Here is a 19,315-nt window from a genome sequence, read left to right as displayed (position 1 = left end):
ACATCCACGTTCCATTGACTCCTTTACCGCATATATAGTTGGATAGGTGGGTGAGTGAGTGAGAGAGAGAGTAGAGAGAGAGAGAGAACTGTGTGACTCTACCCATGTATAGCCTCCTCTACCTAACTTCAAGACAATCACAATGAGAGATGATAAATCACTCAAAGCACTGTGGACAATATACTGTATATCTGTTTGTATTACCTGTTCTAGCACCTCTGCCGTTCTTCTCTGGGCTAAAGAGAAGTGGCTATCGACAGACAAAGCCGTTTATGGCATTAACCTCTTACCGGCCACACACCCAACTCATCTCTGTACGCTGAATGATTTACTCCTTTATGATTTAAGATGGACAAATCCATACCCAGCATTCAAGCTACCAATCAATTCCAGCAATAACTTCTCACTTTACTCCGGTATTATCATTTGAATTGGTACAGTACTTCTCTCTCGCCCAACTTTACCATTCCACCAAACCAGACAGTCAGTCTAAATCCCATCTCTCTAACCTCCTCTCCCCCTCGCCCTCCCGGGACTTTTAAGGGGTTGTACTTCCCTAGCCGGGAGAGGATCTGCTCTTAATATAAAAGGTAAAAGGAGTCATTTCCAGGCGCCTCAGGGAAGCATTCCTATCAAATGACCTGTAACACTTTTAAGTAGGGAGTCTCAGCTGACTTCTCCACACATCTGCTATTGAGATAATCTCTGCAGTCAGAGAGAGGCCGGGGGCCGGGTATCAGCAGGTCTCTAATAGGTAAACCTCACCACTAATTGCGGTTGGAAGTGCCAAGGGGCTCCTAGAGAGCGAGAGGTGTCTTGTGAAGTGTCTGTCCACGAGTCAGGCAGGTGACAAATGGACAGTTGGAAGGCAACACAAATGGAGTGTGAGAGCAGGGGTGCAGTTACATGAGGAAGATGGCAAAGCACTAAATGTTTGATATAAGCCACATCAAGTCGATAACATTGAGAGGGGCCTCTGTTCATGTGTTAAATCAAATAGTCCCATGATTCTGTTAAATTGTCTGATAAAACTTTGGAAGAATAACTCAAGGGCAACGATCGAACAAGTGAAGTTTTACCCTCATCAACATTCACTTCAGATCATAACATCGACAGACAGATATACAGATGTAGAGTATACACAGATTAAGAACTCTTAATGCAGCCTTCCTTCCTTTCTGACTTCCTTCCTTCATGAGATCAGTGATGAACTAATCTGACATAACTTGAAAATAAAAGCTATGGAGTGAAATCCTTTAGATCAATGACTACTTTAACGGAGGAGTAAGAAAATATGCAAAGATAAAAGTTGAGAGAATGGGCCCCCTACCTCTCCGTCTTTGGACTCTAGGCGTAGGTCACTTCTACATGTGGCCTGGATGTCCCCTGCCTCTGCTAGGATCTGGATTCCTTTAGGGGCCTCCATGTACAGAGACCGAGTGGGAGACTCCAGGCTGGAAGAGAGAGAAGAGACAATTCCATCAATGAATGACTGAATACCCAGGAGAAATCAGAAGAACCATAGCCATGGGGTAGAGATGATTTATTAGGGGTTCACAGCGAAGCTATTGTTATTAATAAGTCAAGCATAGATTGGTAATAGTTTTTCTAATTTGGCACACAGAAACTACAGGCCATGATTGACTTGGTCAAAAGGAATGGTACTGATTGGCCTATAGGTGCCTCAGTTATAAGCAGTCTCACTTAAACCCTCATATCCGCCTCCAAATAACACCAAATATATGCCCATATGTATGTAGGCCCATGGTAGATCTGTTAACTTAGATAGAGAAAAGCTAAGGGATTTGTTAAGCGATGGCTGAGTTATTGATCAATCAGAAAATCGGATTTTACGTGTCCATTTAAATACTTTGTAAATGCACTTCACAGTGGCCTATCACATTTTTACGTTTTAGGTTCATCAAAGACATTACCATGATGAACCATGTTAAATTTGTCATTGGCATACAGTATCAGGACATCTGTTTTTGGGAGATGCTGGGTTATCACATATCTGGTCGCGAAAATGTCCTTTTGTAGGATACCCGGAGGGCTTGTTCGACATTGCAGCTGACACTGCAGCCGACAGTGCAGGTGAATGCCAACTGACTGATCTACAAAGAACCTTGCATCATAAATAACTACTCATTATTATTTGTAGATCAGTCAGTAACAATTTACCCATGATATATTACGGTTTTGATCCTCTCAAACATGGTCATTAATATCCTTTGGTGGATTGGTTGAGGCTTTTTGGGTGCATGACGTCACTCCGAGCTCTTACCAAAACACAAAACATGATGAATAGTTTATGTCGCCTCGGATCTGATAATACCCGCGCCCCAATAACATTGTCGCCAAGGAGGGTTTGCTAGCAACAGTATTTGAGTCATCTCAGGTGTTTTCTTGTAAAACTGCTCAGCTAGCTAGGGAAATGCTAATTCACAGAGTGTACAAAACATTAGGAACGCCTGCTCTTTCCATGACATAGACTGACCAGGTGAATCCAGGTGAAAGCTATGATCCCTTATATATGTCACCTGATAAATCCACTGAAATCAGTGTAGATGAAGAGGAGGAGACAGGTTAAAGAAATACTCATAAGCCTTGAGACATGGATTGTGTATGTGTGCCATTTGGTGTGAATGGGCAAGACAAAAGATTTAAGTGCCTTTGAACGGGGTATGGTAATAAGTGTCAGGCGCACTGGTTTGAGTGTATCAAGAACTGCAACCATGCTCAACAGTTTCCTTTGTGTATCAATAATGGTCCACCACCCATAGGACATCCAGCCAACTTGACACAACTGTGGGAAGCATTGGAGTCAACATGGGCCAGCATCCCGGTGGAACGCTTTTGACACTTAGTGTGTTTCTAATATTTTTTACACTCAGTGTATATATCCTTAGAAGCTGTGTGAATATAAAGTCACTGCAACCTTAGATGGCTGCACCAGACCAGTTGGTGGCACTATAGATGTTATTGGCACCCGCTAGAGGATGCTAGAGCAATAACTATTGGTCAAGTGGAATTTTCCTCATGCAAATTAATATTAGATTTAAATCATGCAGACAAACAATGTGAAATAATGTGATTAGTATATCCGTATATTCACATATTGTTGCTCTATTATGTAGTCTGAACATACTGAAAAGTGGATATTTTATTCAGTCAAATGAGAAACCGTAAGTCCTGCCGCTTGCACAGTCAGCATATTACAGCTGTGAGAGTGTATTGAATTATTCTGGAATGCTAATGTGGAGTGTACCAATGGAGATTTAAATCAACATGGTAATGCGTTCACTGATTACACATAAAGGAAGATAGTTCCTACATGATAGAGGGCTTGCTTCGTTATCCAACTGATCGTGTATCCTTTCTGTCATCCTGTCCACCCCGTTCATTGCTGCAGCAAGCGACTACAACACACATCAAGTGACTAAAACACACTAAAAGTGAAAGGTAAATTCAGTAAATTGAGATTTCCCAAAATGATTTCTGCTTGCTGCCATATGTATCAGTGGTTAATACATAGGGCCTCCATTGTGTAAGAATATGTCTATCTGTTGGGGGAGTGTTGTTATCACTCTGTCAGTGATAGGAGATATGAACCAGAGTGTGGAACGGAGACAGGGAGACACTAGACAATGATCTGGGATAAGAGGTTGTGGCTGTGACTGCAGTAGCAGAGCTTCCAGTTCATTTCCCTCTCTCTGTCTTCTCTGGCCACTGACAGCCTCACCCGCCGCCCAACAAAGGAAATTAAGTATCGATCACATGACCAACAAACAACAAGCAGAATTTATATTCAAATAACTAGCTGTCATCTTTATTAATATCAAATGGGTTTGCTTTGCCTTCACACAGACATTCAAATGTTGTAGTGGAGGACGAATTCTAGATGAAAGATCTTGAATCATATCAGATTTCCATTATGTATTGCTGTGATATTACTTGACTGTTTTTTAGAATTGTATTATGATATTATATATCATATTATTATATTCTAGTATATTACTGCCATTTCATTTGTTCACGTTTGGAAAATGAGGACAGGAAAAGGCAACAAAGGGGCCTGGGTTATAACTATAATCACATAATGGCCAGCGACAGAAACAACATCTCCACCCCGCTGATCCTCAACACTGGGACCCCACAAGGGTGCGTTCTGAGCCCTCTCCTGTACACCCTGTTCACCCATGACTACGTGACCATGCACGCTTCCAACTCAATCATCAAGTCTGCAGACGACACTACAGTGGTTGGCTTGATTACCAACAACGACAAGACGGCCTACAGGGAGGAGGTAAGGGCCCATGGAGTGTGGTGTCAGGAAAATAACCTCACACTCAATGTCAACAAAACAAAGGAGATGATCGTGGAATTCAGGAAACAGCAGAGGGAGCAGCCCCATATCCACATAGACAGGACAGCAGTGGGGAAGGTGGAAAGTTTTAAGTTCCTCGGCGTACACATCACGGACAAACTGAAATGGTCCACATACTCAGACAGCGTGGTGAAGAAGGAGCAACAGCACCTCTTCAACCTCAGGAGGCTGAAGAAATTTGGCTCACCGAAACCACTCACAAACTTTTATAGATGCACAATCGAGAGCATCCTGTGGGGCTGTATCACAGCCTGGTATGGCAACTGCTCCGCCCACAATTGTAAGGCTCTCCAGAGGGTGGTGAGGTCTGCACAATGCATCACTGGGGGCAAGCTACCTGCCCTCCAGGACACCTACAGCACACGATGTCACAGGAAGGCCAAAAAGATCATCAAAGACAACAACCACCCAAGCCACCGCCTGTTCACCCCGTTACTATCCAGAAGGCAAGGTCAGTACAGGTGCATCAAAGCTGGGACCGAGAGACTGAAAAACAGCTTCTCTCAAGGCCATCAGACTGTTAAACAGCCATCACTAACATTGAGTGGCTACAGAGTCAAATCTCTAGCCACTTTAATAATTAATAATTGGGATGTAATAAATGTATCACTAGTCACTTTAAACAATGCCACTTTATATGATGTTTACATACCCTACATTACTCAGCTCATATGTATATACTGTACTCTATACCATTTACTGCATCTTGCCTATGCCGCACGGCCATCGCTCATCCACATATTTATATGTACATATTCTTATTCATCCCTTTACACTTGTGTGTATAAGGTAGTTGTTGTGAAATTGTTAGATTACTTGTTATATATTACTGCACTGTTGGAACTAGAAGCACAAGCATTTCGCTACACTCGTATTAACATCTGATAACCATGTGTATGTGACCAATACGATTTGATTTGATTTGACGGGTGTGCAATGTTGTCCACACTGGGAAATCATCAAATGCTTATAATATTCAAGCAGTCTGAATCTAGGCAGAAATTCAAAATAGGCGACATATCCAGCTAATTCAAAATAGGCTACATATCCAGAGTGGGGTATAGGACTCTACAGCATGTATACTTATTTTATTATGTTTAAAATCAAGGAGATGGTCACTATCTCAGTATGTAATTGGAAATATTGACCAACCAGGGAGCGGGCATATGGACATAATGGTTTGGACATAATGTACACTCTTAGAGAGTAAACATAGTGCTAAGTGTGTCTGCTTAAACATAAATGAGCATAATAACACTGTGATGGTACACCATGTCCTCTCAGAGGTGATCAACACAACAGGACACAACTTTCGACATCAGTATAGGAGGATGAGAAACAGCGTACTATCTTCACTGTAAAGATGAAGGACAAAACATTGTCATCATGTCATGTGTTGTTGTCATGTTGTGATCAGAAAAGAGTCAAACAACAACTGTTCAATCATTGATTAGAATCACAATAAAGGAATTTTAAAAAGTATTTATTGGTTTGAAAATACAAACAATCATTCCCATTAATCTTAGCCCAAAGTGCTCTTCCTCTTTGAAAAGCGTGTGAGCCTCAGCCTGGCTATCTATCTGTATTCAGGGTTGGGCTGTGTTGTGTGTCTCAGATGCTGCTGGAGGGAAAATAAACCGATTATAAGACATAACATTACAGCAACAGTATCCTTGGTGTCGACTCAGGATCACAGAGAGTCGCCCTCCCCCCGCTGATTATCACCCGTAAAACAGGAAGATAATGGGTCATTTGCATGCACCGAGAATATGAGATGCCACCAGTGACTCCCTCCCTTCCCCCTCTCTCTCTCTGTTCCCTCCCTTCCTCTGGTGGCATGCACCACCATCAACATCTCCAGCTGAGATCAAAGGTTAATGACTTTTCATGCGTCCTCGTTCATATCACCAGAGTTCAAATATGCCATTGTGTAAATGATATGGTTTTCCAATTGAAAGAAATTGCATTGGATTACAATGTAAATGTATGCCATATTTTTGCGGTGTGTTTTCCCTTTTGTGTCCTTCACAACGTCTCCTAATCATGGCTAATTATGATCTGATACATACAGTATTATCTGTATAGTGGTCAACTGTGAGAAATTAAATGAAATGTATCCTACTTTAACCGGACAAGTGATCATAGAGTTAATTGGTTGGATAACAGTAGAGTTTATTATCTCCAGGGATTAGTGTGATTGTGGCTTTCTGAAATCATTTTGTGACCTGAACATCGGCAACGGCACACTATGTTCGCCCAATTACTCTGACAAATATACACTTTGAAATGGGGGTCTGTTTGACATGTCTGGGTCTTATTGCAGTGTGGATGGAAGTGCTAAACCTATTGCATTTCCACCAGGGCCTACTTCCTCAGCCGAACTACAGACACAGAATTTGTTTTAATGATTACAAATCACCTCCAAAACTCAACTCAAAGGTATAACAGTTATGACAGATGTCATGACTGTCCACGAGAATCTAAATAGGTCAGATCAGGTTGGCAATGAATAACTTCAATCAGACCCCCTCTCACCCAGAGGGGGAAGGAAAGAACTAGTGGGGATTAACAACTCACGTCCTATTGTAAATGAACGGAGAAGATCCAGGCCTGTGCTCTCAAAATTCGCAACATACTTTTTCCCGCTGAAACTCTAACATGCTCAAAAGCGAACACTGGAACAATATTTCTAACGTAGAACATGGGGAATGGTCAGAGGCGATCTATAGAACTCGAATGTCATTATGTTTGTTATTTTGCGATGTCATTAAAAATGTAATAAAGGAAATACTGTAACTTTGAAAGTATACCCACTACACGGATAAAGTTTCCATACTAAGGGTTGTGCATGTAATATGGAACATGATGAAAGGGTTTTTGTTAAGAGAAGGATGTGATTTGAGAAGTTATAAGAGATCATTTTTTCCCCATAACTTGGCACAGTGAGTAGTCACTGCCCCGGAGTGAGGTCAGGGAGTGTGCCAGCCTGCCGGAACCGCCCTTTTTGAGCAAAATGTATAAATAATGGGTTAAGAAAAAAACAGAAGGAACCAGAAAATGTATGAAGCAGCTGCTACGTGTTTAAAATGGTTTGAACTTTGAATCTCAACATGAGGTGGAGATGATAACATCACCTCCCGGACAATCACTGGTATGGCTGATTAGCTGTCCTAAGTAAAGTATCATCAAAAGCAAATATAAGTAGGACCATCCTGTTACTCTCCTCAAACCATCGTATTACTCTACTCTCATCACCCCACTGGGGAATCATCGATAAGGTTGGCAAGCCTATCTTCAAAGAAGTATCTTAAAGAGCGAATGGAAGGAAAATTAACTCTGTAGTTCTGTTCAGGACTACACGACAAGTCACCGGATACCGAACAACTACAAAGAAGGACAACAGTAGAAGAGTTGTTGGAACTATTTTGGACAATCAGAGCCTTACAAGCCTGCCGCGAAACGGCCCATCACCCTTTCCAAGACTGCCCCGTTCACCGAGAAATCTCCGGGGAACCCAGGCATTTCAAGTAAATACATTCATGATTTCTTGCTCAAAGAGGGCTGCGGTTCGTGTGCAAAGTATATGGTTATTTATTGTAGGTGAGAGTAGTTTCTGAATGTGGCAATGTCAAGTGTCTCTGTCCCTCTCTCTCCCTCTCTTCTTTAACAAGAACCCATGTTGTGGACCAGTCTCCAGGCAATAACCGGTGCAGAGTGTGTATGTTTATCCTGTGTTCACATTTAATTAGCTAGTAAATAAATAATTAAACCAAATTGTTTGGTACTGAATCATAAGTAAGGCTCTGGTTAGATGCAAGGAGGTTATGACTGTTCAGAATGGTGATATGATACGAGGTTTTGAATAATAAGTTGACTGTTTATAGGTGTGATAGGTAAAGATCTTTTAGAGTTTGATTCGGGAGATGGTAACTCTTTAAAGAACTGCTCTCGTGGTGCCCCAGATCCTAATGAGTTAATTGTTACGTGATTAATTTAATCAGGTAACAATTAGACATGTTTAGTTAATTCGAAAAATAACAGTCAATGTTAATGCCAAAGTCAAGTCACGACACGGTCGAATAATAGTGGCTCCATTTTCAAAGGAAGCCTTTTATGGGTTTGTCACATTCGTTCTTGAGAACACATTCCATGTTCAAGGAGTTATTGTGATGTTTTTTTGCTCTCAAGCTAGTCGTCATATTGTTTTGTCTTTATCTGTGTAGAGAACGGGTCAGGACATCTGTCAAATATTCCTGTACTCCTTTCTGCTGCCACAAGTGAGAAATGTATTCAATAGAAAGACATGTAATGTGGATGACACATGATCATCAACCGAAGAGATATGATGCCGGCTATTGTTCTAAGTAGGAGAATATGACTCTCAAAATAGAACATGATGGGATCCTGAATTGATGCCTGCCAAGGATTCCAACACATTATGGAAATATTAGATTTTATTCATGCTCCACTGTGCTCACCCCTCTTTCCAATGTAATTGGATAATTTGGGCCATATCTCATTTTCAATTGACTACTTGTTACAAAAGAGTGCATAAATAGAAGAAAAAGCCCTAGCCTCCAACCAAAAATTACACTGGGAATGGTATGTTGAGCTCCGGAGCATCACTCAAAGTGATCTGTCCTTTTCCTAAAAATGCTGCCAAAAATCCGGTGTTTCTATGTCAAACAATTTTGTTATATTTCAGTCTTCTGTGATGTATATAACGTGTAATATTTCGATGCAAACTCAAAAAAGAAAAAAAAAATTCTGACATGGTACAGGTGTCTTCTTTTTTGCAAGCCTATAACCATGTTTGTGCGTTGTATATGTTTGTTTCAAAGTAGATTTTTTTAAGACTACGAAGAGTCACTGTCTGACCCAGATTTAGCCCACTGCAGTAAAAGGTTAAAATGATCATGTCTAAAGCTCCGTAAATGATTGATGAGTCACGGTTCATTTACATGAAGAAGCTGTACAATTCTATCTAAGTACCACTGAATGGGCCTCCTCTGTTCTGAAAGTAAAGGATGATGCATGGGCTGCTACAGTAGCATGGTGATGCTATGAACTGCGTGTTCATACAGAGTGTTCATTTTGATTGATGGGTGTCAGAATGTTTGGTGTATGTGGAGGCAGGGATGATAACCAGTGTCAACTGTCAACGAGGGTGGGCCCACTGTACCCTTCTCTCCTCTCACTCTGTTAGGGCCAGGGGGAGGGAGAGAGGTGCTGTGTCTGTGGCTTCACAAACATCATTTTATGGCCGGGGTGTCAAATACATTTTGCCCCGGGGGCTCCATTCGGTCTGCAATGAGTCCTCTATCTATTGTTTTGGGAATTTTTTATACTCCCTGACTGTCTAGTTTTCATTTCTGTAATTGTAAGTGAGCTGGACAGTCAACAAAACTGTCCATTATCATTTCTACACAGTTTAAATTTGGGTTTAGTCATTTTAAAGTATATTTACTTTGTTTCGCCCCCACCCAAATGATAATCTCAAAACGCACATGGGCCGGATTGGACCCCTAAACACTGGGCTATATGTTTGACACCCATGTTGTAGATTGGAAGGTGAAGAGTGTGCTTGTTTGTGTCCATATACTGTATGTTTTGGGTGGTTGTGTGGTGGTATAGTCACCTGTGTGTCAGTGGAGGCCAACGCTCTAAGTGGCACTAACTGCTCATTATCTCTCTCCCTACAAATCTGTCTTCCCTGCCATGTCTAATCCACCACTTGTCAGCCATCAGCCACACTCTACTTCTCTTTACCCCTCTCCCTCTCTCCCTTCTCTACGTCTCTTGCCTCTGACATTGGCATTGTACTTCATATGTTTGTTTTAGTTCATGAGAAGCTCCTTTAATTACATTCTGATGAGCATCCGGGCATTGATCTGGGTGGAGAGGGGGCTCATCCACTGCCAAAGATACAGCCATTGATCTGTGCATGTCGGAGACCACACAATAACGCAGCCAAATGGTTCTTCATCAAAACTGAACTGGATGGGATGGAGTTGCTTGAGGAGTGTAAATTGCTTCACAGAGTCGAGTCTTTCCAAGCTACAGGGCATTGGAAGAAAGTCCAATCCTATAGGCCTGTTCCAAAGCTAATTTTTATATTTAATTATCCTTTATTTAACTAGGCAAGTCAGTTATGAACAAATTCTTATTTACAATGACGGCCTAACCCGGCCACACCCAAACCCGGACAAAGCTGGGCCAATTGTGCACCACCCTATCGGAATCCCAAACACGGCCGGTTGTGATACAGCCTGGAATCGAACAAGGGTCTGTAGTGATGCCTCTAGCACTGAGATGCAGTGTCTTAGACCGCTGCACCACTCGGGAGTCCCCAAAAGTAATATTACACTGTATTATTTGCTACAAGGGTAAAAAGTATCTATCTACCTGTGAGTGGAACCTATCTGCTGTTTCTAAACTATTAAAAACAATACTGGGATTTTAGTTGACTACAAAAAAGGTATGTTTATGCTGTATGCTAGCATATAGGTGGGGACTCACATATCATTATCTACCCCATTAAGAAGGAAAACTGAACCAAAAGGAAGATTTTGATGCTGTACCTTAGCACAAGCAAATAACCTTAGTCTGATGACAGGACACACCTGCAGTGTAGGCCCTGTCAGCAGAACATCTACAGAAATCTTTAAAACACCACTTATCTGGCTGGAATATATAGTAATGGTTGTCAGAGGCAGTATGCATAGGGTTAGTGAATCATTTAAAAGGAAATAATCCAATCACACCCTCCCTCACCACACACCAAGGTTTACACCGTACCCAAACCCGGCCGTGTGTGTGTTTGTGTGCATGTATATTATGTGTGTGCATCAGGGTGGATTCAAAGAGAAACTTATCTTACCGTAGCTCTTTGAAGGGCTCGGCCCTGACGTGTGGCGTCTCCACAGAGTTGGTGAATACGGCTCCCTCGGCACCTGTAATCACAGAACTACAACATTAGCCAGGAGACCTCCTCTCTCTGCCAGCCGTCGGCCCGTCGCTCAATACCACACTGTGATGCCAAATCAATAGACATAATCTCTAAAGCTACAGATCTATATGGGCCGCCATGGCCGCCACATCCCACAAGGTCTCACCTATGCCACAGAGTTAATTTAGGCTCTGAGCTACTGTAGTCCCACCCTATGCTATTGAATAACCTTTACATTGGGGTGCTGCTAGTGGATCGATGGCCTCACTAAATGTGTTTCAAAGCACTTTGTGGCACGGTAGGGACTCCAAAACACCTCTAAAAGTTTAGCCTCTAAAAGTTATCCTATTCAAAAACGAATAAGGGGAGTATTTTCAATAACAGCGACAGGGTGATGGTTGGGTACCTGAATACTTGAGAATATTTACAGGGACGTTATTCCTTTAAGGATTTTCTTGAATTACAGCTCTCAGCTTTTTGATCGGAAAGCAGCAAGGGAAAATATGCAAAAAGAAGTACTCCCTCAGCTATGTGGGACATTCGGAAAGTATTCAAAGCCCTTGAATTTTTCCAGATTTTGTTATGTTACAGCCTTCTTCTAAAATTGATTAAGTTACACGTTTTCCTCATCAATAGACACACAATGACAAAGTGAAAACAGGTTTTTAGAAAGGTTTGAAAATGTATGAGAACAATTATTTTAAATATCGTATTTACATAAGTATTCAGACCCTTTGTTATGAGAATCGAAATTGAGCTCAGGTGTATCTTGTTTTCATTGATCATCCTTGAAATGTTTCAACCTGTGGTAAATTAAATTGATTGGACATGATTTGAAAAGGCACAGAGCTATCCATATAAGGTCCCACGGTTGATAGTGCATGTCAGAGCAAAAACCAGGCCATGAGGTCGAAGGAATTGGGGAAGGGAAGGGTCTAGGGAAGGGTACCAAAACATTTCTGCAGCATTGAAGGTCCAAAAGAACACAGTGACCTCCATCATTCTTAAATGAAAGAAGATTGGAACCACAAAGACTCTTCCTTAAGCTGGCCCCCTGGCCAAACTGAGCAATCTGGGGAGAAGGGCCTTGGTCAGGGAGGTGGCCAAAAACCCAACGGTCACTCTTACAGGGCTCCAGAGTTCCTCTGTTGAGATAGGAAAAGCTTCCAGAAGGACAACCATCTCTGCAGCACTCCACCAATCAGGCCTTTATGGTAGAGTATCCAGATGGAAGCCACTCTTCAGAAATGGGCACATAACAGACTGCTTTGAGTTTTCCAAAAGGCAACTAATGGACACAGACCATGAGAAACAAGATCCTCTGGTCTGAAGAAACCAAGATTGAACCCTTTGGTGTGAATGCCAAGTGTCACGTCTGGAGGAAACCTGGCACCATCCCTACGGTGAAGAATGGTGGTGGCGGCATCATGCTGTGGGGATGTTTTTCAGTGGCAGGGAATGGGAGACTAGTCAGGATCGAGGGAAAGATGAACAGAACAAACTACAGAGAGATACTTCATGAAAACCTGCTCCAGAGCGCTCAGGAACTCAGACTGGGGCAAAGTTTCACCTTCCAGCAGGACAACGACCCTGTGCACAAAGCAAAGACAACGCAGGAGTGGCTTCGGGACAAGTCTCTCAATGTCCTTCAGTGGCCCAGCCAGAGCCCGGACTTGAATCCGATCGAACATCTCTAGAGACACCTGAAAATAGCTGTGCAGGGATGCTCCCCATCCAACCTGATAGAGCTTGAGAGGATCTGCAGAGAAGAATGGGAAAAAGTCCCCAAATACACGTGTGCCACGCTTGTAGTGTCATACCCAAGAAGACTCGAGGCTGTAATCACTGCCAAAGTTTCTTCAACAAAGTAAAGGGTCTGAATACTGAATACTCATTATGGGGCATTGTGTGTAGATTGATGAGGGGAAAAAAGAGATACATTTTAGAACAAGGCTTTAACGTAACACAATGTGGAAAAAGTCAAGGGGTCTGAATTATTTTCCGAATGCACTGTAGATAACTTGATCTATTCCAGGTGGAAGTGCTTCTGTTCTCCTGATGTAAATGTAATGGCAACAGCACAGCAGCGTTGGTCTTCCTGTATGTATCCCAAAGGCCTCTTGGACATATGTACAGTAGGCTTGGCAGGGGGTTGTTTTACTCTGACAGCTCTGCTGCTAGGAGTCACACCTCTTCAGCAGAGATGAAGGGAATGGCTATAAGACTGTGTAACTGGACGTCTAGGCTGTAAAATGACTATGACTAAGCTATGTTTTTTTGTTTTTGCATTTTCTGTTTGTCTGGCTTCCCCTTTTAGGGGGTTTAGGTCAGGGTTCTTATTCACCACTCAGTGACACATCTATTTGTCAAAAAGTTGTTTGTAAGGAAGCAAACATTGAAACAGCGGACAGGTGTTGCAGGTAATGCAATGAGAGTTGCATGAAACAGATGAATATGAAAAGTATTATTAATGAAGTCCATATGGAGATAACGCAGGCCACATGGAATACAGTATAAATTGTAATTGAATATTGTCAGATGAACATTGTTTGAACTCCCACAGGGATGAGGGTCCATTAAAAGACACTAAACAGGAGACAGTACTCCATCGGACCATTCATGTGATGTTTTTATTGTCATGTAAACTAGATAGGTGCAGTAAAAAGTGTTGTTTTCTGGGTCAGTCATAGTAGTATGACACCCCTGGAGCAAATTAGGGTTAAGGGCTTTACTCAAGGACACATCAACAGACTTTCACCTTATCAGCTCAGGTATTTGAACCAGTGACCTTTCAGTTACTGGCCCAATGCTCTAAGCACTAGGCTACCTGCAGCCAGTGGTGTAATTTATTTAAGTAAAAATACTTGAAAGTCCTACTTAAGTAGATTTTAGGGGTATCTATACTTTACTTTACTATTTATATTTAAGACAACTTTTACTTTTACTTCACTACATTCCTAAAGAGAATTATGTACTTTTTACTCCACACATTTTCCCTTACACCCAAAAGTACTCGTTACATTTTGAATTCTTAGCAGGACAGAAAAAATGCCTAATTAACACAATTATCAAGAAAACATCCCTGGTCTTCCCTACTGCCCCTGATCTGGCAGACTCACTAAACACATGCTTCGTTTGTGAATGATGTCTGAGTGTTGGAGCATGCCCCTGGCTATACGTTGTGACGGCCCTGAATTTTTCTGAACCGTCTCAGTGCTTCTCATTCGAATAGGGCGCTTTCCCTTTAATTCCCAATTAAATAGCCAGCATCAGCTGCGCAAAGGTGGGGTTGTGATGGGTTCAACCCTAAGCTTCTAACCCGAGAAGCTTCTCTATTCCGTTTGTTTTGTAGCCTAATAGGGTTTACCCAGGATTGGATCCACTCTTTGCGTCCGTGGACTACACGTATCTGTTCTTCGTGGCCTTTCTCTGCTGGAGATCTTTTGGGCGGATTGGATTGTCTGACTGACTACAACCTTTTTGTATACAGTATTTCATTTGTTTTGATGTGATGTATACTGTGATGATTTATGTAGTTAGTTGTAGTTGAGGACTTAGTAAGAATTGATACGCTTTATAGCTGTGTGGTAAAATAATTGTTATATTGATTGTATGATAATACTGAGTTTACGCTACACCGAATGAACGGACAAACATTGCGTGACAAAGGTCACTTGAGTTCCCTGAACTCCTTTACCGGGCTGGACTCTTTTTAGGCCCGAGGTACAGGACATTTCTGGAGGAACCAGAACTCATTGTGATGTTATTATATATATATATATATATATGTGTGTGTAATCATTGATGTTGCTAATACAACCCGCGCAAAATAATATAGTTGTTTTTGAAGTTCTTTCCAATGTTTTAAGGGTTTATGGAAAGTTTATTTCCATCCTGACTTTTACATAAGTCCTTTGTATTGGTGTAGACTTGATGGACCAGATGGGACTCATTCCCTCCCAAACCAAAAGGAGAAACCAATGTTTTCTCTGGTAGGCACAACCTACCTGGCACCCCTATAAATAATAACCTCAAGTCAAAACCGTTACAACGTAAATAAGAAAATGATGCCGTCTGGTTTGCTTAATTTAAAGAACTTAAAATTATACTTTTAAAATCAAATCAAAATGCAATGGTCACATACACATGGTTCGCAGATGTTAATGCAAGTGTTTTGCGAAGTGCTTGTGCTTCTAGTTCCGACCATGCAGTCATATCAAACAAGTAATCTAACAATTTCACAACAACTACCTTTATACACAAGTGTAAAGGAATGAATAAGAATATGTACATATTTGGATGAGTGATGGCCGAATGACATAGGCAAGATGAAGTAGATGCTATAGAGTACAGTATATACATGAGATTATATAATGTTTACAAACCCTACATTACTAAAGTGGTATTGTTTAAAGTGACTAGTGATAGATCTATTACATCCAATTTTTAATGATTAAAAAACGTAGTCAACAGGCAGTGGCTCGGGTGGTTGTTGTCTTTGATCTTTTTGGCCTTCCTGTGACATCAGGTGCTGTAGGTGTCCTGGAGGGCAGGTAGTTTGCCCCCGGTGATGCGTTGTGCAGACCTCACTACCCTCTGGAGCAGTTGCCGTACCAGGCTGTAAAGGTTTGTGAGTGTTTTTGGTGACAAGCCAAATTTCTTCAGCCTCCTGAGGTTGAAGAGGCGCTGTTGCGCCTTCTTCACCACGCTGTCTGTGTGGGTGGACCATTTCAGTTTGTCCGTGAATTTTAAACTTTCCACCTTCTCCACTACTGTACTGTCGATGTGGATAGGGGAGTGCTCCCTCTGCTGTTTCCTGAAGTCCACGATCATCTCCTTTGTTTTGTTGACGTTGAGTGTGATGTTATTTTCCTGACACCACACTCCGAGGGCCCTCACCTTCTCCCTGTAGGCCGTCTTGTCGTTGTTGGTAATCAAGCCTACCACTGTAGTGTCGTCTGCAAACTTGATGATTAAGTTGGAGGCGTGCATGGTCACGCAGTCATGGGTGAACAGGGAGTACTGGAGAGGGCTGAGAACGCACCCTTGTGGGGCCCCAGTGTTGAGGATCAGCGGGGTGGAGATGTTGCTTCCTAGGGTCTCAAGCTTAATTACGAGTTTGAAGGGTTCTATGGTGTTAAATGCTGATCGATGAACAGCATTTTTACATAGGTATTCCTCTTGTCCAGATGGGTTAGGGCAATGTGCAGTGTGATTGCGAATGCGTCGTCTGTGGACCTATTGGGGCGGTAAGCAAATTGGAGTGGGTCTAGGGTGTCAGGTAGGGTGGAGGTGATATGATCCTTGACTAGTCTCTCAAAGCACTTCATGATGACGGAAGTCAGCCTGACCAGAATACCGCTCTGTCTGCCTCTTCTGCAGCGACGTTGTTTTGGGTCGCCTACTGGGATCTGATCCATTGTCCTGGGTGGTGCTCCAAACAGAGGATCCGCTTTTGGAAAGTCGTATTACTTGCCATAATGTTGGTAAGTTGACGTTGCTCTTATAGCCAATAGTTCTTCCCGGCTGTATGTATAATAACACTTAACATTTCCTGGGGTAACAGTGTAAGAAATAATACATGAATAAACTAAATTCTGCATAGTTTCCTAAGAATGCAAAGCTTTTTATACCTAAGTATATTTTAGCAATTACATGTACTTTTGATGCTTACAGTACGTACATTTAAAAAAAAAAAACTTTTAGACTGTTACTCAAGTATTTTACAGGGTGACTTTCCCTTTTACTTGAGTAATTTTCTATTAAGGTATCTTTATTTTTACTCAAGTATGACAATTGGGTACTTTTCCACCAATGCTTGCAAACCCATATGCATCAACTGTCTCTAGTGGCAGTTCTACACTGTAGGCTGTTGTATATGTACATGTATTTACCAACAGACTACTGAGACTATGACAGATAAGAGACATATCACAATCCCCAAACCCCAAAAGCCTGTCACAAGTCACCCAATGACACAGACCAGAAAAAAACCATACATATTTCTACACTTCGTATAAATAACCAGGCCTCACAGTCAAGACATTACCTTTTGCTCAGATGGAAAAGAGTCATGATGCAGCTTTTATGAGGATTGTTATTTTATTTTTATTCAACTAGGCAAGTCAGTTATTAAGAACAAATTATTATTTACAATGACGGCCTAGGAACAGTGGGTTGTTCTGCCTTATAACTGCCTTATTCAGGGGCAGAATGACAGATTTTTACCTGGTCAGCTCGGGGACTCGATTTCGCAACCTTTTGGTTACTGGCCCAACTCTCTAACCACTAGGCTATCTGCCGATTATCATAGTATGGAGAGAAAGATGGCCAGTATATAGTGCCAGCTTAATGGTCAAAATGAACAATTTGGACTGTTTTTATTTAACAATGCTGAAAGAGAACTCAGCCCCCTGCCTGAAAGAGAAGACCATTCAAACTTGCCACCCATATCCATGATAAGCAATAGAGGCTGTCCATATGTAATGTCAGTTTTCCCAGAGTACATGGGTGTGTGATGAGCTGTCAAGACAGCAGTATTTCAGAATACCAGAGTGTCAAAGCAACATTTTGAAATATTTTGCCATAAACTCACACAAACTCACACATAAGTACCGTCTCTTCAAGCTCGTTTCGCTATGTGAATTCATACAGTCTGAGGGACATAAACCCAGAAAGGTTTGGCTTAATGCATAACACAGCATTAAGGTGAAGAGTAAAAACCCAGAAAATCTGTTCTAAATTACCAGTGCAGTATATCAGAGAACACGTCATCAGTTCCTCATTCTGTCACTGCAGAGTCCAGTCAGTCTTCTCTCAAACACTGCTACCACCCCGCTAGCCACAGTCCATAGACAAGTTGATAGATGCTAATTAGAGCCCATTAGAGAGAAAGTAATAAAGTTACTCAGTGTTGACAGACTGCAGCTGTAGTCAGATCTAGACCAGGAAACAGAAAAAACAACCATTCATTGTGTAGAGACTTATTGTACCATCTAAACCGCTGTGAAATATACACTGCTCAAAAAAATAAAGGGAACACTTAAACAACACAATGTAACTCCAAGTCAATCACACTTCTGTGAAATAAAACTGTCCACTTAGGAAGCAACACTGATTGACAAAATTTCACATGCTGTTGTGCAAATGGAATGGACAACAGGTGGAAATTATAGGCATTTAGCAAGACACCCCCAATAAAGGAGTGGTTCTGCAGGTGGGGACCACAGACCACTTCTCAGTTCCTATGCTTCCTGGCTGATGTTTTGGTCACTTTTGAATGCTGGCGGTGCTTTCACTCTAGTGGTAGCATGAGACGGAGTCTACAACCCACACAAGTGGCTCAGGTAGTGCAGCTCATCCAGGATGGCACATCAATGCGAGATGTGGCAAGAAGGTTCACTGTGTCTGTCAGCGTAGTGTCCAGAGTATGGAGGCGCTACCAGGAGACAGGCCAGTACATCAGAAGACGTGGAGGAGGCCGTAGGAGGGCAACAACCCAGCAGCAGGACCGCTACCTCCGCCTTTGTGCAAGGAGGAGCAGTAGGAGCACTGCCAGAGCCCTGCAAAATGACCTCTAGCAGGCCACAAATGTGCATGTGTCTGCTTAAACGGTCAGAAACAGACTCCATGAGGGTGGTATGAGGGCCTGACGTCCACAGGTGGGGGTTGTGCTTACAGCCCAACACCATGCAGGACGTTTGGCATTTGCCAGAGAACACCAAGATTGGCAAATTCGCCACTGGCGCCCTGTGCTCTTCACAGATGAAAGCAGGTTCACACTGAGCACGTGACAGAGTCTGGAGACACCGTGGAGAACGTTCTGCTGCCTGCAACATCCTCCAGCATGACCGGTTTGGCGGTGGGTCAGTCATGGTGTGGGGTGGCATTTCTTTAGGGGGCCGCACAGCCCTCCATGTGCTCGCCAGAGGTAGCCTGACTGCCATTAGGCACCGAGATGAGATCCTCAGACCCCTTGT

General features: G+C 42.3%; 1 protein-coding gene across 2 annotated transcripts in view; it reads right to left on the bottom strand.

Annotated features, from left to right (window-relative positions):
* The window catches only part of sgcd (sarcoglycan, delta (dystrophin-associated glycoprotein)), a 249,171-nt gene that overhangs the window by 3,051 nt on the left and 226,805 nt on the right, over positions 1-19,315 (bottom strand). For both annotated transcript variants that reach the window (XM_031807877.1, XM_020464814.2), the window contains exons 6-7: positions 11,268-11,340; positions 1,331-1,454 (exon numbers count right to left, since the gene is read on the bottom strand). In XM_031807877.1, coding sequence (XP_031663737.1) covers positions 1,331-1,454; positions 11,268-11,340 — 197 coding nt within the window. The remainder of the gene's footprint in view (positions 1-1,330; positions 1,455-11,267; positions 11,341-19,315) is intronic.

This window comes from Oncorhynchus kisutch, linkage group LG28 (genome assembly GCF_002021735.2).
Source record: "Oncorhynchus kisutch isolate 150728-3 linkage group LG28, Okis_V2, whole genome shotgun sequence".
NCBI lineage: Eukaryota > Metazoa > Chordata > Actinopteri > Salmoniformes > Salmonidae > Oncorhynchus > Oncorhynchus kisutch.
Note: the sequence above shows the minus strand (reverse complement) of the source record. Positions and strands in the feature narration are given on the sequence as shown.